This window comes from Squalius cephalus (assembly GCF_949319135.1).
Source record: "Squalius cephalus genome assembly, chromosome: 2".
Classification (NCBI taxonomy): domain Eukaryota; kingdom Metazoa; phylum Chordata; class Actinopteri; order Cypriniformes; family Leuciscidae; genus Squalius; species Squalius cephalus.
This window is the reverse complement of record NC_137123.1, coordinates 13,533,579-13,554,976: the sequence shown is the minus strand read 5'-3', so window position 1 is coordinate 13,554,976 and position 21,398 is coordinate 13,533,579. Positions and strand designations below refer to the sequence as shown.

The window sequence follows — 21,398 nt, the reverse complement described above, 5'->3', positions numbered from 1 at the left end:
GCCTAAAAAGCCTCTGTATCCATCTAAAAATCTCTATGAACGAAAGCATATTAAAACATGGATAAATCAACTCATTAATTACAGTCTGTAAGTCTCCTCGGTTTTCGTCGTCAATTGCGCTCGCTCCTGTTGCGTGTCTAAAACTGGCAACCCGTGTGAGCGTCGAGTCTGAGCAGGAGGGGGCGGGAGAAACAACAGTCTCCGATATTTAGAATTTTGACTGCAATGCCGATTTTGACCACTAGGTCGAATGTATGAAGAATATGTGTCATTCTTACATACAGCACCTTCAAACCTTGTCAGCAGGTTTATTTTTAAGCAGTAATGATCAGGGGCTGTATTCACAAAGAATTTTAAGGCTAAAAGTAGCTCCTAACTGGCGAATTTAGGAGCAACTCCTAAAAATAATGGGCGTGTCACTCGTAACTTTAGGACTCCTAATTTTTTTGACTAAGAGTAATTCACGAAGCATTTTAGCCCTAAAAGTAGCACCTAAGCCTGGGACAGCTTAAAAGAAGTCGAGAGGACTCCTAACTCACTACACTCTTAAAACGGGTGTGTTAAAAACAACACAACCTGTGTTATATCTTAACACACCTGTGTGTCTAGTTAAGGACAACACATTTTGTGTTACTTTTAACTCAACCAGTGTGTTATTGTTCTTAACACAGTGAGTGTGTTAAAATATTTAACACACTAATGTGTCATAAATCACACAATTTGTGTCATAGATGTCATATATGTGACCAATTAAAACACTCTTAAAATGGATGTGTTAAAACAACACAACCTGTGTTATATCTTAACACACCTGTGTGTCTAGTTAAGGACAACACATTTTGTGTTACTTTTAACTCAATCAGTGTGTTATTGTTCTTAACACAGAAGTGTGTTAAAACCTTTTACACACTAATGTGTTATAGTTACACAACTTGTGTCAGATATGTGTCACATGTGACTGTAGTCGGTGTGTATTTGCCAGAGTTACTTCCTGTGTTTTTACAACTGAGTGTTTGGATGAACACTGAAACGTATTGTTAACTTGTGTTTATGGAGTCCAGTGACGTTTAATAAAGAGTTTGTTTGAACATTTGGATGTTTTAGACATCATGAATCTACATAGACAAGCTCTTATTGAGAATTAACTGAGTTTAGATGTTGATGCGTCACTGAATGTTTTATTTGAAGTCACCAGAATCGTGATTAATGGCTCCTTTATTTGAGCTCTTGACCCTTTACTCTTCTTTTAGTTTTTTTCTGGCTACTTTTAATGTATTTTAATAAAATACATTTGGCAAGAGATAATATGATCAGATGTTTCTTGATGATGTCATAATGAACAAGTGCTGATCTGATCAAGTTTATGAGTATATGGATGGTGCGCATTTAATTTATTTATGTGCTGTTATTTATAGCAATCTTGTGATACTACATCATGCTATCCATCATATTAAAACATGTTTTCCAAAAATTGTAATCTGCAGCAGAAGCTAGACAAATACAGACCTCAAGAATCCGCGTATGAATCTCAACAATGGTGACAAACGAAAAGCTTCATGCCGCAATGCATGCTGGGAGTCATGGATGAGATGTGTATGGTGGCACCCAGCATGAATTGCGGCATGAAGCTTTTCGTTTTTCACCATTGTTGAGATTCATACGCGGATGCTTGATGTCTGTTTGTTACCATAGTCTGTAAAGTCCTGTACGAACGGTATTTAAAAATAATTTGAAGCTAATTGTAATATGATAATCCTTTTAAAAGTACACTAATCTTTCAAATATTTAACTCTTGCTTAGCTTAACATTTTTACATGTTCATAGTGATAATATTATTATCTGAGCATGTTTTTCTCATGATTATTTCTGCTGTTTCAAATGTGTTCAAATAAACACACTTTTACAGCAATCAGAGAAAACTAATGTTAAAGAGTCAAGGGTCAAGAGCCCAAATAAAGCTGACACTAATCACGATTCTGGTGACTTTAAATGAAACATTCAATGAATCATCAACACCAAAACCTGTTAATTCTCAATAAGAGCTTCTGTAGAGTCTGACAGAAATAAAGTTAATCTGGTTATTAATAACAAGTGAAAGCAGCATTTGAAAAAGACATTGAAAAAGAGGCATGATGTGATTGGCTGCAAAAAACACCCATTAATCTTTAAGTTTTCATGAATTAAGATTGAATTTATTTATTTGAATGTATTGTTTTATATATTTTAGAGCATTTTATGGGATACCATATAAAAATACCTATAATTTTTTTCATAAACACAAACTCTCCTCCACCCAGTGCTATTCTATCCAGAGTTACACTTTAACACACATTGTGTGTAAAAAATATACACAACACAACATGTGTCAAAATACCATCAACACATGCTGTGTGTTGTTTTTTAACACATCTCTTTTAAGAGTGTAAGACCTTCACAAACCGCTTTTTGTGGCATTTCACGTTGCGATGTTTTGAAATGCGTATATGCGGCAGCTACAGGAGCTTCCAATCGTGAGGGAACAATTTTGCATTGTAGGCATAACTAGGGATGCAATAACGCCACCAACAACAACCAAAACTAGGCTACTCATTGCATGTAAACTAATTGTAACGTTTCATTGTGAATCAAATTAAAATGTTCTTCTCTTTGCAAACGTAGGCAGAGGCATATAGTGACAGATTAATTCAATAATGTTGCAAAGATATTGCATCAATCCATATGTTTCATTAGGCTACTAGGCTATTTGTTGTGCCTTACTCTTTATTCATTTAGGCTATTTATTCAGTTATTCATCATCTTCCGTCCTTCGCACTACTTGTGTAGCGCACGCATTCTCAGACCTGTCACCTGTCACTCATCATCGTAGGGGAGGGGTTTGGAATCATTCCCGCGTTACAATCATCAGCCAATCAAGGTGGTCACTTCAGTCAAGCTCGTGCATGAGTAATGACGTCATCCATAGCAACGAAGACTCACTCTTAGTTTAGGAGTTGTCATTTTTCTTTACTAAGAGTAGGTCTGAAAGGCGTTGTGAATAACTTTTAAGAGAAAACTCCTAGCTAAAATCTTTTAGTGCGATTTAGGAGCACTCCTAGTGGTAAGATAAAATGCTTTGTGAATACGGCCCCTGCTCTGTACCTGTGTGGTTCCACTGGCTCCATAGTGAGCTCTCTGTGCTCTCAGCCAGCGTACGATCGCTCTGGCGCGCTCGAAGTCCTTCACTTTCACCAGTGCGAGAAGCGCATAACCTGTGGCCTCCAGAGAGTGCTCATGCGGTCCAGGAACTTGCCAAAATGTACCAACTGTTTACAAGACACAAATGGAAAAGGTTGACATGGACACAGGGTTGTTATAAAAGTTTTAAAAATGTCACAATTTGTTATTTTCAAATCAGTTAGTAATTTGTTTAATTAGGTTAGCAAGTCACCATGAAATCAAAATTAAGAATTCTTTTTTTTCGCAAACTTTTTTTAAATTCATGTTTCCTCATAATCTAGAATCAAAATAACTTCCCCTCCCTCTTGCAGCATCTCTTCTCTTCTCTGATGATGAGTAATACACACATGTCAATAACATGTCAATCACATGAGATCCACCAATAGCAAACCACAACCATCCAATCAATTCCCCACGGACAAAAACAAGCCCCGCCCACATTTGCTCTTGTTTGAGAAGCCGTTTCACTCGGATGTACATCACAATATAGGGAATCGACTTTAATAATCAATATTTTATTTATAATAATCAATCGTTTATCTCACTGTAACGTGTACATTTCTACTGTAGTATTCGTTTTTCTTCATTTATAACTCAAAACACAAACTGTTCCATGCAGTTATAAAAACACAACTGACACTTAATCAGAAAATCCAGGAAGTGAACAGTGGCTGGTTGTTTTACATGTCAATCAAACAGCTGATTGGTCCTTTCTGCAACACACTGATAGTCTAAAGGATTGAGGGAGTAACTGAAAATAAAAGTTCTTTACTCAGAATTGTATTAGTATTTTTAGTTTATTGTCCATCCATCCATCCATTCTCCATACCGCTTGTCCTATGTAGGGTTGTGGGTTAATTTATTATGTCATTGGTGTTTACAGGTTTATTTATTTATTTTTGCATTTCCTACATGTCATGCTTATAGTGGCTGTAGTTGCTCTGATGATTTGACTGTGTTGTTACTGACCTTCGTTCTGGCTGGAATGACTCATCAGGATGTCTTTATTGAGTTTTCCAGCATGGGCCAAAGCGTAAGAAGTCATAGCGACAGCATAAGTGCTGGTCAGACTGTGAACTCTCAGCGTCAGGTAATTAACGGCTTTGTTTACACTGCTCTGAAGACTCTAGTATGGAGAGAGAGACTCAGTGAGACTGATGCGACGTAGCGCTGTTTGTTTCAAGGAATCACACTTACAGATTCAGCGCAGATCTTACTGCCCTCTTGCATGGCAATCAGAACGAATGCCGTTAGAGAGGCGTCGCTGTCTTTCCCCTGTACGTCACCCTGGAATTAACATACACTCAAATAAACGAGAGCCCAAACAATTGTTAGGAAAAAACTTGAACACTAGTTCGCCTACTACAGCATATTGATGTCTTCCTTTAGAGCTTTTTCTCCAAATTATTTAAAACTATTATATATTCAAATTAATGACATGTCCGACCCTCTTGACTTTAAGACAACGAACACACTATTCACATTCTCACTAGATTATTTCATTTTAATACTAATAATATTCTACACTGGACATTCAAACATTACAGAGGAAGTAACATTTTCTGAAACATCATGTATGTACACCAAATGAAACTTACAAGCATCTCTTCATGTATAACGGCGGCGTCTTCTTTAAACGTGCCGTCTGGCAGCTGTTTGTCTGTGGCCAGCCACTTGAGGGCGCTGCAGATCACATTTTCCTCTATGCTGATCAGATCGCTGGCCATCGCAAGCACTTTCGCCACATATGCCGTCAGCCTGTAATGACCAGAAAAGAAGAGGTAAGAAACGACATGTAACTAATTGATCAGATAAATATGGCAGGAAAGCTCGTCTCACCATGTGCTGCTAGTCGTGCTCATCGAGGCAGCAAAGGACCCGTCTGGTTTACAGAAAGTTAGCTCTCGCTGATAACCTTGGCAAGAATGATACAGTAAATAACTTACTAATTCATAGCTTTTGTTTGTATAATAGAGAATATTCTGAGGGATCTATTAAAGGGGACCTATATGTTTTTTTTTTTAAACATTATTGTGTGTCTGCAGTGTGTGTACACAACAACCCACTCCTTTTTTTATATTCTACATAAATCAGAAACTCTGTCTCTCCTCCAATCACCTGACTCCATTCTAGTGTGCAACGCCCACTTTCAATGATGCAATCAGTTCCTAGTGGACAATATGGAAGCCCATTTCCACCACATAAGAAAAAAATCATGCTTACTGGTCGAAATGATGATATACTAAGTCATAAAAGTCAAAATTCTGACATTAAAAAGTTGAAATCATGACATATTTGAGATTCGAAAGTCAAAATTATGACCGCAAAAGTCGAAATGGCATAAAAATACCAAGTAGCCTACTATGACATATTAGTCATAATTATGAGATGAAAAGTCAAAATGATGACACACTAAGTACTACTTGAGATGAAAAGTCAAAATTATGGCAAAGTAATAATTATGAATAAAATTCGAAATTGTCAAAAGTCATTTGAGAGTCGAAATTATGACAGTCATCATTTGATATAAAAAGTAAAAATTATGACCATAAAAAGGCGAAACTGACATTATAAAGTCGCCTTTGACATAAAAAGTTGAAATTATGACGGTTAAAATGACACTGTTATACTTAAAATTCGAAGGTTGAAATTATGCCAGTCATAATGACTAAAAAGTAAAAATTCTGACAGCAAAAGTCGAAATTCTAACATTAAAAAGTCGAAATTATGAGTCATTATGGCATAAAAAGTACTAAATGACATACTAAGTCTTAATTATGAGATGAAATTTATGACATTAAAAATTTGAAATTATGACAAAAGGTCAAAATTCTAACATTAAGTCATATTTCAGATGAAGTCAAAATGATGACATACTGTCACTTGAGACAAAGTCGAAGTTATTTCAGTCATAATTTTGACAAAATAAATTTACAATTTTGTAAAATTTGTTTTATCTCAATTTCAACTTTTTAAGTCATAATTTTAACATAATTCTGACCATCTCATAATTTTGACTTTTTTTGTCATAATTGAGATTTACTAAAGCATTGTTTTTATGTGTAAATAGGCTTCCATGGGATAAAGCTATGCCTCGCCCTTCATGTATACTCATTAAATATCATGTTTCTCTCAGAAATGCATCAGATTAAAAGTGAGAGTGGTCAGCTGACCTGTGTTGATATGGTTAATGGCTTCATTACGCCGGTTCATGCCAACAGTCTCCCACTGCTTGGTGCTGTCCAGATAATGAGTGGCAATGACAGGTAGAGTCATGTAGATCATCGTCTCCTCTCCATTACCACGGGGCTGGACAATAAACCGCCCCATGAAGTCTCCACTGATGGCCTGCTCGATCATCTTACTGAACTCCTGACCTTGAGTAACACACAGCGGTCAGGACTGGATGAGCGGATGGACAAGCAGAATAAATAAGCGCTCAGATTCCTACTTACTCTTGACTGTGATGTACGTGTTAGCGGGTGTGTTGGGGACCTGAGTGTCTGGTTTGAGACTCCTGACAGACACTTGTTGTACTCCACCTGTCACACAGGTTCAGATTGAAATTAGAAAAGGGGGATTTTTGGATATTTTGGAGGAAAGACTCCAATAACTCACCCATTTTAGCAGGATTAAGCTCGACATTTTTCTCCTGTATCATAGTGAGCACACCCTCAGACTGAAACAAAGAGATTGGGTTTGATCTGTTTAGGGTGATTGAATCACATAATGAAATCAAGCTTCTATAATGTCAGTAAATGAATGGTTTCCAAGTGTATTGAAAAGCAAACAATACATATGTCTTAAATACTTCATAAATTAAAGCAATTATCATATCGTATCTGGTCTTTAATAATGTTTTCAAAATGTTAGTACAAAGACATTTACATCATTCATGGAACATTTTTTTCTGAAACGTTTTATTTTGATGTTGGATATTCGCATGTCGGTCAAAAAGGACAGATTTTTTTTTATTCAAATGAAATGAATGTACTATTTTAGTTTGATAATGTTTTTTATTTAATATTTTGTATTTTTATGGGATTTAATGGTACTAGCTGTATTTTTAATCCATTCATTAACTTTTTGAGCATAGACTTGAAAAACTTAAACTGATCTCTTTTCAAAGACGACACTTGGCAGATTATTGCTGAAGTGAAAAAAAAAAGTTTTAAAAAGTTAACTTAAAAAAGTTACAGAATTTTATGTTTGTTGTTATGAAAAATGCACAAAAATAGTATTATCTTGATATCTCAAAAAAAAAAAAAAAAAAGCTTTCAGTAAGATTTTATTTGGCCGCAGTACCAAAAGTTTTCACTAGATGAAATTCGTTTCCCATTCATTTCCAATGTGGTCATATTTGACTGCGGGGAGCACAAGTGTGACTACCTTTTTCAGGACCATTTAACCTTTTTGAATCATGTCCATGTTTTTTTTTGTGTTCACATAGCAAGTGCCAAAACCTTTCCCAAGTTCCGTATCACTCCGATAAAGTAAAAAAAAAAAAAAAACGAAACGAAAACGTAAGATTTTTCGGTCAAAAATAACCAAAGAGCATCAGAGGGTTTTAACATGACTACTTGTTTCTGAATGTTTAGAGAAGATTCAAAAGTAACGTTTCCATAATATTTGCACAATAATGTTTCCTTAATAATCACATACTGTAACCAAGACAAAAAAACAAATAATCTTTTTAAAGCATTTAAAAAAAACAGACGTTTTGAATGTTCAGGGAACATTCAGAAATAGCACTTCCATTTTCGAAGTCCATTTTTGGGTCTGAAATATAAATGATAGCAATATAAAGTAGAATTGTTATTGCTGTTTTGAATGCTGTAATTTAGCATATTTATGGGATGCCAAAAAAAAAAGCTTTGTAATTTTATCAGTGGGCAGACGGGAAGTTCCCTCACCTCCACCCTCAGGATCTTCTTCACTCCATCATTGTAGACAGAGTCATACGCTGCAGCCTTCACATCGATCCAGTGATTGCCCAACTCCAGGGGAATAATCACATACGGGACGGACCTGGAGGACATGGACTCGACCTCCACTTCTGCTTGGTAGGAGCCCTTTCTGCTGGCGGAGCTGCAAATGTGTTCAGTCTCCATGAACTCAAGCCGTGCCTGAAGGAGAAGCCGACAGTTGGACAAATGCACCCATGTGTTACAGTGTTGTGTGTGAAAGGTTTTGAATGTGTGTGCTTTGTATGAGATTTACCATAAAGTCCCCCTGTAGTCAAGAATTGTATCCCTTAAAACTCATCTTTGATCACCAAAATTACATATTTAAACGTTTTTAATTCTTCATGCCTTAAAATATCTTGAATGTAGCTCTACACCCTTGCCTCATTTAGTATTCTCGGTTCTATGAATATGCAAATAAAAATAAGCCCCGCCTCCACTCACTCACTCAGTTCAGAGATCCACTCGTTGACGGTCACGTTGACCAGCGATTTAAAACCGTGTTTTTGAGACTGCCTTTGGTTCACTGCAGTTTTAAGGAGAAATATTCAGCAATGCTGTCGACTTATGAATTTACACATGGCTTGTCTTAAAGCATATTAAAAACACCACACAGACATATAAACAACATTAAAAGCTTGATGTTCACTACAGGGGGACTTTAAAAAATAAAATGGTGCCATAGTTGTGGTTAAAGATAGCTTGTTTACTTGTAACCTAAAAACACTCAAATTTTGGAAGATTTAGCACTTTTTGTACTAGCCTGGTCCTTGCAAACAACCATATAAAACCTGTGAACTTGGACTCCCAGAAGTAATGCATGATTAAAACAAGTCTAATTTGCCTCATTGGCACATTTGTCCTCACGTTAATTGTATCTGACACCACATTGGGTGATTATCGAAGACCAAAATGACTGTGTTAATGTTTACCCTAATTTTCTTCTTGGTGTAGTTGTGAAGGATGGCCCTGATTTGTACTTGCTCATTGCGCACAGCTGAGAACGGCACCTTCAGGTCAATGAAGAACCTCTTATAAACTATCATCTCGTATGGATCTGCCACACATATGCCTTTGGAGAAAAAGACAGCAATGGGAGTATTAGCATGATGCTACAGGTCTAAAACGAGGTGAAAAAAGTGTATTTTATAAGTGTACTTCATCCTAACATAAGTTTTACCGTGCGATTTTGACAGGCTAAAAGCGAAGATTTGCCAAGTAGTGATAGATTCTTTCAGGTAGATTCTGTCTCTTGTGATCGATGTTGCTCCACTGGGACAGGAGAGGATAGAAAAAGGTTAAAACAGATAAATAAAGAAAATACCCATAAAGGCTGACAGTGCATGCAAGACTATCTACAGATAATAACTAGTAACGAAAAAAACATTTCCCTTTGCTTCTGCTCATTTAAAATTAAATTTTTGTCTCCTACTCACCATAACTTCTTATTAGCTGGGCAGAACGGCAGAATCTCCTCTGTCCAAAGCCAGCTCTCTGGAAACTGTGTACGTGATGAGATTTCATCAAAACTCTCATAATAGTCGCTGTCCTCACCTGTCCAGGTTTACAGAAAAAAATACATATACTGTGAGCAACTAGGAATTCACTTCACTCATTTACTCATCCATCATCAATCCTGCTGTTTCTTTCGGAAATCTGTAAACTCAAATGAACAGTAATTCCAGTCTTAATTCCTGTTGAACCTACATAGGTTTGTAACAAATTTGCATAACGCCAGTCTGAGGTCTTGATTGGCTGCCTGCGAACAACATCTACGTTAGCAAGCCCACTAAGCAAAATGATGTCCGAAAGACGTCTTTTCAACGTCTTTGTCACAAAAATCGGACGTTGAAAAGACGTCCACTGAGGGTCTAGAATGAAAGTTGATATGACGTCTTTTTTCGACGTGTTCTGCACGTCCAATATAGACGTTCATCGAACCTTCGTACAAGGTTAAACACTAGTTCATATGTGGGCATTGTGGACATATTTCAACATCATTTATTTTCTTATTTAGACATTATTACTTTGACTATTGCTGTCAGATGATCTCAGTGAGAATAAACAGAGGTTTAGATGTTGATATTTGTTTAATTTGAAGTGTCACCATTGTGGTGATCAGTGATTGCTTTAGTTGGGCTCTTGGTCCCATTTCATTTATACTTTAATATTCCTTTGACTGCTGTAACAGTGTGTTTGTGTAACACAATTGTTGTGGCAGAGAAAGCCTAGAAAAAGTTTGAGTGTTATCAGCTCAATGTTGATGATGACATAATCATCACAAAATGGGCATCTAATAATGTTTAAAGTTTTGTATTTATTTTTGGGATTAATAACCACCATCCTTGTGGAACTGCAATATTGGTGCCAAATGCATTAAAATGATCACTTATTTGAAGGTGGATAAAAATCATGTGCACATGTTTTGAGCAAGAGTATCATATAGTCACACACAGACATCAAGATTTTGGATATGAATCACAACAACGGTGACAATCAAAACAAAAAAGCTTGAGAATCAAGAATGAGTTTTGTACTATGAAAGCTACCCATCATGCATTGCAGGATGAAGCTTTTTTTTTTTTTTTTTTTTTTTTTTTTTGTCACCGTTGTTGTGATTCATATCCAAAATCTTGATGTCTGTGTGTGACTATTTGATACATTTGCTCAAAACATGTGCACATGATTTTTATCATCATTTTTAACAATTGTGATACACAAACACACTGTTACAGCAGTCAAAGGAAAATTAAAGTATAAAGAAAGGGGACCAAGAGCCCAACCAAAGCAATCACTGATCACCACAATGGTGACACTTCAAATTAAACAAATATCAACATCTAAACCTCTGTTTATTCTCACTGAGATCATCTGACAGCAATAGTCAAAGTAAGTATGTCTAAATGAGACAATAAATGATGTTGAAATATGTCCACAATGCCCACATATGAACTAGTGTTTAACCTTGTACGAAGGTTCGATGAACGTCTATATCGGACGTGCAGAACACGTCGAAAAAAGACGTCATATCAACTTTCATTCTAGACCCTCAGTGGACGTCTTTTCAACGTCCGATTTTTGTGACAAAGACGTTGAAAAGACGTCTTTCTGACATCATTTTGCTTAGTGGGAGGTTGCAGATAAAGTTCAAAATACAAAGTTTTAATAACAATAATGCACAGGGCAAGACAGAAGATACTCCAACAGAATGCTAACGCAAACGAGACCGGAACACCACTGAGTGAAGGTGAGGAACTAAAATACACAGGGAGAATGAACTAATTGACGAACAGCTGTGATAAGGACTAGTGTCCATGAAACCTGATGAGTGGCAGGAAAAATCAAACAAAGGTACACATGTGACAAATGAAAACATACTAAAAGTCAAAGAAAGCGAAGAAGTGCTGAAGAAGATGAATCTGAAATTCAGATATGGTAATGGTTGTTTGGTTTCCGACACATTTTGTAAGGCCATCTGACCAATCAGAGCAGAGTAGACCAATCACACAGACTGGGTCATCTGACCAATCAGAGCAGAGTAAACCAATCACACAGACTGGGTCATCTGACCAATCAGAGCAGAGTAAACCAATCACACAGACTGGGTCATCTGACCAATCAGATCAGAGTAAACCAATCACAACAGACTGGGTCATCTGACCAATCAGAGCAGAGTAGACCAATCACAACAGACTGGGCCATCTGACCAATCAGAGCAGAGTAAACCAATCACAACAGACTGGGTCATCTGACCAATCAGAGCAGAGTAGACCAATCACAACAGACTGGGTCATCTGACCAATCAGAGCAGAGTAAACCAATCACAACAGACTGGGTCATCTGACCAATCAGAGCAGAGTAGACCAATCACAACAGACTGGGTCATCTGACCAATCAGAGCAGAGTAAACCAATCACAACAGACTGGGTCATCTGACCAATCAGAGCAGAGTAGACCAATCACAACAGACTGGGCCATCTGACCAATCAGAGCAGAGTAAACCAATCACAACAGACTGGGTCATCTGACCAATTAGAGCAGAGTAGACCAATCAAAACAGACTGGGCCTTCTGACCAATCAGAAGAAGAGTCGTCTCTTGGAAAGGAGGGGTTTATCATTCCAAATAATTATTTAATTATTAACCATTTTATTGCCATCTTATATGCATCTTGTAAAGAAAATGGGTTTGTTAGCCTGTGGAAACATTACACAGTGTTAAGATCAAGAGTTTGACAATCAACTGAACAATATTTAAAAACGTACTCCGAGCCAGAATCATCTCCTCCTCTCCAGCCTCCATACTACGAGCCACCACGTCATTACAGCAGTGCAGGAAGGCCCGGACACATTCCTCTCCATCTACGATGTACATGGCTCTTCGTTCACAGGTGTAGCCGAGTTTATTATCCCTCATGCCATCCACACAGCACTTCCTCAGATCACCAGAGTACTGACCAGCTGAGAAGACAAAGACAATCAGGACAGAAGGAGAAGAACTGCTGAAGAACGAGCACTGGAGCGCATTCATTCATCCTCCCTCTCCAAATCATTTCCTTTCATCCTTTACTGTCTGTCAAGTAAAAAAGAAAAGCTCCAGCTTCTCACCCAGTATAGTGGTGACCCGCTGAGCACTCTCAGCTCTTCTTCTTCTCTTTGAAGGGGCGGGACACTCTGGCACTAGAGGATGTTTAAATAACAGGCTAAGAGATTTGTACAGCTTTAGAAAACTGAAAGAACATTATTTATATATACCAGTTCTGGTGTCGGTTCCTCCTGCAGTGTGTGACTCAAACATCAGACCTGAATCACTGAAAACCCCCATACTGTCCTTTCCACCTCCTGCCGTACAGCCGGTGTCATGCTTCTCTACAATGTCGTAAATCTAAAGCAACAAACAGACCATTTATAAGACAATCACAAGCGTTCAATGTTGAGGTGTTGATGTAGGACCTCCACCTTCATCTGAGTGAGTCTGTTTTGGTTTAGTCCATGCACAGCTTTATCCACCGCCACCAGCCCAACTTTAGCTCCAGGATCTCCAGTTATCAGCAAGCTGAACTCTTCTCCTGGCTCGTAGATCGGTCGAGGCTCCTTCACCTGAACCTTCAGCTGTGAAACACAAGAAACACTAAGGACCCTACTGGAAGAATCTACTGGACTCTAGTAGTATCTATTCCTGCTGATCACGCATTAATATAATTGAACTTAAGACGCCACTGATCCAAACAAGACACTTTTGAAGCTTAGGCCGTGTGTCCACCAAAGCGTTTTTTTCACGTGGCTGGCGTATTTTTTCAATTGTTTTCAATGTTTTTAAAACCCCATGAGCGTAACGAGGCGTTGAGCGTTTTTTTCACGCTGAAGCACTGAGCGCTCACGTTTCATACAGGTCGCCGAGAGTTGAAGAATGTTCAACTTTGGGTAAAACGCAGCGCTCATCACTATCACTTTTTACCCAACCGTCCAATCACAGTGGAGGAGGGGCGGGACTAATACCAAACCGACCAACCGTCACATTCTGCTTGTACAACGTCAGCTGGCTGAAAACGCTAGGCGCTCTGCTGAAAACGCCTAGCTGTGGCCGCTTGAGAGCATTTGCCAGTGTTGCGTTTTTTTTCAGTTGAGACACTTTGCTTGTTATGATACGGAATATCCGCGAAAGTGTTACTAGTATCTCATTTCACACATATTTTGTTTTTGTGTTGATTCTATATTAAAATGTCGAGACAATGTAATGTATTTTCTCTGGCTCTTGTTTTAAATGTTTTTTTCCCGTTATTATGCTTGTTGTCGTCATCTGTTGACGTTGTACAAGCAGAATGTGGCGGTTGGTCGGTGTGGTATTAGTCCCGCCTCTCCTCGTAAAAAGTGATAGTGATGAGCGCTGCGTTTTACCCAAAGTTGAACATTCTTTAACTCTCCAACTCTGGTAACCTGTAAAAAAATGCAGAACGCTCAGCGCTTCAGCGTGAAAAAAAAAACCGCTCAGCAACTCGTTACGCTCATGGCGTTTTAAAAACGCGGCACTCCCATTGAAAACAATTGAAAAAATATGCCAGCCGCGTGAAAAAACGCTTTGTTGGCCTTAGTGTCAATTCTTGATGTCTAATAGATCTATAATAATCCGTGGTTGACCCACCGTTCCCATGCACGTGTCCTTCACGTCGACCCAGACTGAATCAGACACCACCTCAGACGTGCCCACATGGTAATAAGCCACAAAGCGGAAGGACGGCACCATGTCTTTGGTTACAAGTAGAGACAGAGTCACTAGAGCTTGTCCTCTCCTCTTGAACCTGTCTGCTTTAACAATCTGACCTTTACTTAAGATCTGAAAATGAGAGGGAAATTTGACATTTAACCTTGACATTCATGCAGTCCCTTACGAAAAATAAGTTTATTCTTTTAAAGTATTCAAATTATACTTGGCTTGTAGTTGAGTTAACTCTTTTGGTCGAGTTGCCTATTAAATATAATTTTTTTTGCATAGTTTTTCATATACAGTCTTATGAATCTTACATTGTTTGAAAATATTGATTAGAATATTGATATAAAACAGATATGTTTCTAATTCTGCGTATCTGAATTTTTGGGTAGGCTAGTCCTCTGGTAGTGTATAGGAATTTACTCTAATTCTACTTTTCCCCACCACTGACTGAACTTTCCAGCTACCCATGTTTTCACTGGTATACGTTAGGGGGTGCTATGACACATCTTCTAATACAGAATCTCCAGATCAAAACACAGGAGAAGAAGAAGCTGAAACAAGTGACAGAAGATTGCTCACTCAAAAGTAAAATAATGTGATAAAACATTAAACAGCGTGTAAATCAAAACGGCTTAATATTACCAAATGAAATGAAGCGTAACCCATGAAGAGAAAACGACTGTGAAGCTTTGGGGGTGTCGGACTCGATCTACTCCATCTGTGTTTTGATCATCGTTCTGAATCTGATCAAGGCGTAGTCTTTGACAAAATGTGATTTTCTCAACTTTTTTGTATAAAATGTTGCCTTTCTTTATGAAACTTACCGACATTCAAGTGTTGATTAAAAAAGGATACTTAAAAATATACTTGAACATTACTTAAGCATAAAATGAACTTGAAGTATACTTCTTTTTCGTAAGGGGTAGATTTTATTCTTCTAGTAAACAAATATTTATTTATTTTTATCAACTGATGTACCAATTATTTATTCAATTAATCAATGAATACTGAATGGGCATTACAGAAAATGCTTTTAGAGTTCAACGTATAGTTTGTATTTTGTAATTCTGTCTGATTGAGACTTTGGCACCTGCTATTTTTGGATTGTTGGTCTATATAATATGTACAATATTTAAATCTTTTTCTAATTCACCTTTCCATAAGATGGCACTTTTCAGAGCACATTCATGCTCTATTCGTTGTGACATTTGTTTCAAAGATGAAAGATATTTTTTTGAGATCGTTTAATAAACAGCATTGCTACTTTACTAGCATGTAGCAGTGGTAACAAAATAATGATACTAGATAATTAATTTCAATTAGGCCACAGACTGAAACAGGTCTGTCTCTCACCATGTAGGTGAAATCTTGATCTCTGACTCCTGGACTTCTGCCCAGGTTCAGATTGACTTTCATTTGATCAGCAATCTCAAACACTGGAGTATCAATGCCGACGTGCAGGTAGTTGTTGGAGCCGCCTTTGGTCTTGTAGGCCTGAGCCGTCATCTTCTTCACTGCCTGCTGGTCTTCATCTAATTTTGGATCTTTGGTTTGTACCTGGAAGTGAAGAGATGATGATTTGATGCTATTCTAAGTTAAAAAACAAACATAAAATGACAAGAAAAACGACTAATTAAAACAGCCTAAGCTGGTGTCCAGGTCTGGTCTCTATTGATTAGTGTTAAAGACCAGCTTAAAGCAGTCAAGACCAGTTTTACCAGACTATAAGACAAGCAAGACTATCTTAAACCACATAAAACCCACAATCAATCTTTTTTTTGTAAGCCTGAGACACATCAAGCTCAGTAGTTCAGTAATAAATCCGACATCAGGTCTTACAGTGATCTCTAGTGCGGAAGATCCTTCTTGAGAATTGACTGTAAGCTTCGCAATGCCATTGGCTCTCGTTCGGCCTCTGACCCCTCCAGGATTGACCTCCACTTCCACATTTTCAGCAGGCATCTTGTCAGGGTCTGTTAGATAAACCTATGAAAACATCAATTATGTTTTTGCTAGACCTGACGGACTGTTTCTAAATGCCATTTAATGGTGTGTTCAAGTAATGTTGGATAGACAGTGTGAGTTCAAACCACATGAGTGGCACCACAAAATCGTAATAACAAGTTGAGAAACTAAGACAAGATTTTATTTGATCCTCAAGTTTCTGAGTTGGAGGCGTGACAATGAAAACATGGCCGACAATGGATGAAAAAAACATGGTGGACAATGGATGTAGTTGCTTGACCTCATAATTATGAATTACAGAAACAGCTTGCCAAATTAGGGTATTGTTCCAATTTCTTTATAAATATAGACTACTTATTCTTTTTGCAATAACTGAAATATTTCATACCGAGATGCTGAAGGGCATCCCAGGTTTGAAGAATTGTGGTGTTCTTTCGAAGTGGATGGTGTACGGTGACGTCACAATCTGAATGCCCTTCCTCTGAGCTTCCACCATTTCACTGCCTGAAACACACACCAAATTGTGACTAAAATTGTATATTATATCATATAATATTTCAAATCAATATATAATAAAATAATAAAATATATATTATTATTATTTATTTATTTTTAAACCCAATAGTCTGGCAGCCGGAGTTGTTTTACAGCATCTCACGCCATTAGTGCTGCATTTTGTAAGACTTTTTTTCGGTGTAAAAAATTAAAAATAGAAGCAGTAGTTCTGAAAAACCCATCTTGAGATCCTTGCGTTCTGCTGGGCACCATTCAGAAAAGTCATTTATTAGACATTTTTCAATCAGATTTTATGTACGGCTTAGAGAGTGTATAGCATTATTTAGTAAAAAATATGTTTATTTAAAAATAGCGTTTTTTTTTTTTTTGTTTTTTTTTTACATATTCACACTAAATAAATGCATTATTTACAGCCCTAATATTTACATAACAAATTTTTCCATGAAATGCCACTTTTTAGAGCTAAATTCATGCTCTACTTTGTTGTGACATGGCTCATAAATGCATACATTACTGTAGATTGGCACTGCACTTTTAATTACACTTACCAGTGTCAGTTAAAACACTGGCTGAAATGTAGATTGATCGTCCAACCAGTTGGCCGATGTCTGGGAAGGTCTGAAGTATCGTCTCCTTTGTCAGCTTGGCAGTACCTTCTCCATCTGATATCTGTGTTTTATGTAAATGCCATCACTTTGGCTGCATCACTTTAATACGTCAGGCGTGTTTTCATCTGGGAAGCTCACCTGGACTCTTTGAAGTGAGGAAGGAATACTAGTTTTCCTCTCAACTTCCATGACACCAAACACCACAAACGCATGTCCGTTCACGTTGTTTCCATGCAAGTACCTAGAGAAACAGACTTCATGTGTGACATTAGGATTGAAGTGCTTTGGTAAGTATACAACTTTATGGAGTAAACACAGCAAATGTGGGAGAGTATGAAATGAAACGTTCATCAATGCTTGGAGAGAATAATAAAACATATTAGATCAAGAGATAAAGCCTTACCTGGCTTCAATGCTAACCGTCAAATTAGCATCTTTCACAAAGAAGAACGACTGACTGGGTGATAATGTGACTTCATAAGTGGGAAGCACTATAACAATAAATCCACATAACAATAATGAACACTAGAAAGATCATCATGTGCATGCTGTCGGTTCCAAAAGTCAAATATCACACACACATATCACAATCGTTTATGTAAGAGGAATAAGAAATATCAGAAAAATTAATATCAGTACCATTGTTAACTAAAACTAAAACTTTTAAAAGCATTTTCGGTAACTGAAATAAAGCTGATGAAATTAGATGAAAAACTTGAAGTTTAACTAAAACTGAAATAAATATAAAGCTAAATGGCAAAAGCGCATTACAAAATTACTAAACCTTAACCTACTGTAAAATGAAAATGAATGCTAATTCAAACTATTTATAAATACTACAGTAGTATATAACTACTACTAAAGTAACACTGATCAAGTGCTGCTGTCATTAAAGCAAAAGAGACACTTGCCAAATACAAAGATATTATCAAATTCATGTGTTGATGATCTATTAAATAATAATAAAAAATGAAATGCAAATTAAATTAAATGTCCAACTGTATATATGCAGTATGTAATTTGTTATAAACAACAAAAATATAATAAATATCTATCTATATCTATTTATCTATAGATAAAGCTTCTACCATATTCTTTGACTTCGAAGTCAGCAGTGTAATTCTTTTGCGGCGTGTTTGCGAATCTTGTGACCACCTTCCAGATCCCAGGGCTACAAATATAAGCAGATCAAAAACAGATGATTACAGACCTAAGAATGAATATCCTTCTCCTCTCTACAGACAAACCGAGTGATAATCCAGTCGGGTAACTTGCGTCCAGTTACGTCAAGTCTCAGTTTTCAGCATGAACACACCTGGCAGGCTGAGGTACGGCATATTTTCCTGATCTAATCCCTTGTTGTGGAAATACGGTTTCTCTCATAGTTGTGATGCCTCGAGGATCCTTCAAGAAAAGAAAAAAAGATTAATAATTATATATAATTTGATATGATATTTTTTGTTTCATTATAATCATATAGCTAATTATCAACAGCCAGAGGAGATTGTGCATCATAAAAACAAAACCAGTAAAATTTACGTAAAAAAAAAAAAAAAAAAAAACAGAACATTGCCAGAACTTTACCGCAAAAAAATGCAGTAGCAACAATTTAGTTATTACGTATTTAACTTAAATTTACAGTATCTTTTTTAAATATTTGATTATCTGATATCATGTTAATATTCCAACCAACTGAAGTACTAAAATATGTTTGGTACCTAAACTGACAACCACCACAAAAACATAGGTGGGAAAAAGTTTTTCCACAAACTGTGGTAAATAATCATTTAAAGTGTAACAAATACAAAACACCATGACACTAACATCATTCAATAAACATGAATTTAAGTATAAATGCTGTGATAAAAACCTCTTAGGTTAACAATAAGTATGGTGAAAAACCATTAGTTTATGGAAGTGGAAAAGAACAAATCTTCTTATAAATTAGTGGGGAAAAAACAACAAAATTTGTCACTTGAACACATTTCACATTTTATGGTTTTACATTGAAATAACAGGTTCTTATCAGTTCTTTGTCATCAGTTACGTACATTAGGGTTTTATGTTGCATTTTATGTTGTTACGATGACTTTTTAAAGGGATAGTTCACTTTGAAATACACTAGAATAGATGCCGCCTTGCCTACGGCATTCGTTCCAATGAACTGCCGTAGCCAAGGCGACATCTAGTGTATATATATCTATGCACCAGTCTGCGCACACGTCACACACCAGGATGCACGCGCGTCCTCAGATCATTTGGACGTGGCTGTGTACAAGAGTTAAAAAACGATATAAATAATGTTCGTTTTCTCACACAAACCGCTCGTTTCGTGTCTTAGGCCATCAATGTGTACTTACGATGGGGAATTGTTTAATTTGGACGATGGGGAATTGTTTTAATTTGGACTCTGTGCATGCTCTTTGAGACCATGACCATAGACCTGCATTAAATGACTGACAGACAAGAACGGTTAGACCTAAAAATATCAAAATCTACTGCAGAAAAAAAGACACCTACATCTTGGATGCCCTTGAGGTAAGCTAAAACATACCAAAATTTAATTTCAAAGTGAACTATCCCTTTAAAGTTCATGAATCATTTTTTTAGGAAAGTTTTCTTTTAAGAGTACCATGATTTCCACTGATATTCCAGCATGTTCAAGTGGTTTCAGACCAGGCGTCAGCGAGAAGATCCTGTATTGAACTGCAGAAAGGATATTTGATCTTTTTTTGTTTTTTTTACAGAAATAGTTTATTTTATGCTTTGCATCATGACATTCAAGGGGGCATCTAATGTTGAAGCTGTTTCTTACCTGTGCTAGCAGGCGTGTAGATGGGCTTGTCTGTCTGTACAAATATATATCCAGACTGGAATGAGACCATGACCACTTTCTCCAGGATTTTGGATGGAAACTGAGCTTGTAGATACACATACTGCTTCTCCAGAGGATCATCAGAGAAGAAGTCCTTATCACTGGGAATCTGAACAGCAGTACATATTAATAATGAAAGATCTACAACATGCATAAAAACAAACTAACTGTAAATAAAATAGAAGACTGTTCAAATATGAAGTTTGCTCTCTGATGAATGACACACATATGCTTACATAAGGACAAAGCATGTCAGAGTGGCATCACCTGTATATCTGTAAGGATCTGGTAATTGTTTTCTGCAGTCAGTGTCACTGTTTTGGACAGTATATCCAGGTTCTTCTTTGGGTGGTTCTTCACTGTGATCCTCACGTTCAGGTTTCCTCCAGAGTAATCCTGAGCCTCCACAAACACGTTCTCTGAGGAACCCACTCTCAGCAAATTAGGAGCTGACAGAACAAACCTGAGGAGATCAAATCAAACAGCTGTAAATCCTGACCACATGAAGGGCACTGGTCTAGTTGTCACTTTATTCCAGTGAATATTTAGCATGTAGGTTTAGTTTTGAAATGCATTATCAGTATAGAAGGATAGCTTAAAATTTCACTGCTATGCAGACAAAAAAAAGATATAATGAACATATGTTGATAGTTTGTGACAACATGCCCCAATAGCATGGCACATAGCTGTCAAATGGGGCAAGTTGTCACAGCGAAAAAAGGCTGTTAATAAGTATAATAAGTAACCTGTTCATTAAAACGGTGTGTTTAATACTCACAGAGGGTCACACAGTGTGAGGAGGGGTGAGGAGAGAAGAACAACAGTCAGACACAGCAGCTTCACGTCCATTCTGTCTGTGTATGTGTGTGTGTGTGTGTGTGTTCATGTTGCAGCTCTGATGTAAAACTCCTCCCATTAGCAGCGCAAAACACTCGCATAATAATACGATTGAATATTAGCATAATGATTTCAACGTAGGCTACTGCACAAAGCGATTTATTTTCTTTAAAACGTTTTTTTTATTATAGTGTTTTAATACTGACAG

The 21,398-nt window shown here is 37.1% G+C and overlaps 1 protein-coding gene across 1 annotated transcript in view; it reads right to left on the bottom strand.

Moving 5' to 3' along the window:
• Window positions 1–21,230, bottom strand: part of c3a.6 (complement C3a, tandem duplicate 6) — a 28,970-nt gene extending 7,740 nt beyond the window's left edge. Inside the window, exons 1-29 of the mRNA XM_079860476.1 lie at window positions 21,132–21,230; window positions 20,621–20,816; window positions 20,294–20,462; window positions 20,111–20,184; window positions 18,794–18,882; window positions 18,567–18,649; window positions 17,882–17,969; window positions 17,617–17,719; window positions 17,419–17,539; window positions 16,743–16,858; window positions 16,229–16,375; window positions 15,743–15,946; window positions 14,321–14,512; window positions 13,138–13,290; window positions 12,934–13,063; window positions 12,787–12,858; window positions 12,445–12,639; window positions 9,617–9,734; window positions 9,361–9,452; window positions 9,113–9,252; window positions 8,130–8,342; window positions 6,835–6,895; window positions 6,672–6,758; window positions 6,390–6,593; window positions 5,056–5,131; window positions 4,815–4,974; window positions 4,414–4,503; window positions 4,186–4,342; window positions 3,139–3,302 (exon numbers count right to left, since the gene is read on the bottom strand). Coding sequence (XP_079716602.1) covers window positions 3,139–3,302; window positions 4,186–4,342; window positions 4,414–4,503; window positions 4,815–4,974; window positions 5,056–5,131; window positions 6,390–6,593; window positions 6,672–6,758; window positions 6,835–6,895; window positions 8,130–8,342; window positions 9,113–9,252; window positions 9,361–9,452; window positions 9,617–9,734; window positions 12,445–12,639; window positions 12,787–12,858; window positions 12,934–13,063; window positions 13,138–13,290; window positions 14,321–14,512; window positions 15,743–15,946; window positions 16,229–16,375; window positions 16,743–16,858; window positions 17,419–17,539; window positions 17,617–17,719; window positions 17,882–17,969; window positions 18,567–18,649; window positions 18,794–18,882; window positions 20,111–20,184; window positions 20,294–20,462; window positions 20,621–20,816; window positions 21,132–21,202 — 3,765 coding nt within the window. The 5' untranslated portion in view covers window positions 21,203–21,230. The remainder of the gene's footprint in view (window positions 1–3,138; window positions 3,303–4,185; window positions 4,343–4,413; window positions 4,504–4,814; window positions 4,975–5,055; window positions 5,132–6,389; window positions 6,594–6,671; window positions 6,759–6,834; window positions 6,896–8,129; window positions 8,343–9,112; window positions 9,253–9,360; window positions 9,453–9,616; window positions 9,735–12,444; window positions 12,640–12,786; window positions 12,859–12,933; window positions 13,064–13,137; window positions 13,291–14,320; window positions 14,513–15,742; window positions 15,947–16,228; window positions 16,376–16,742; window positions 16,859–17,418; window positions 17,540–17,616; window positions 17,720–17,881; window positions 17,970–18,566; window positions 18,650–18,793; window positions 18,883–20,110; window positions 20,185–20,293; window positions 20,463–20,620; window positions 20,817–21,131) is intronic.
• Window positions 21,231–21,398: the final 168 nt, after the last annotated feature.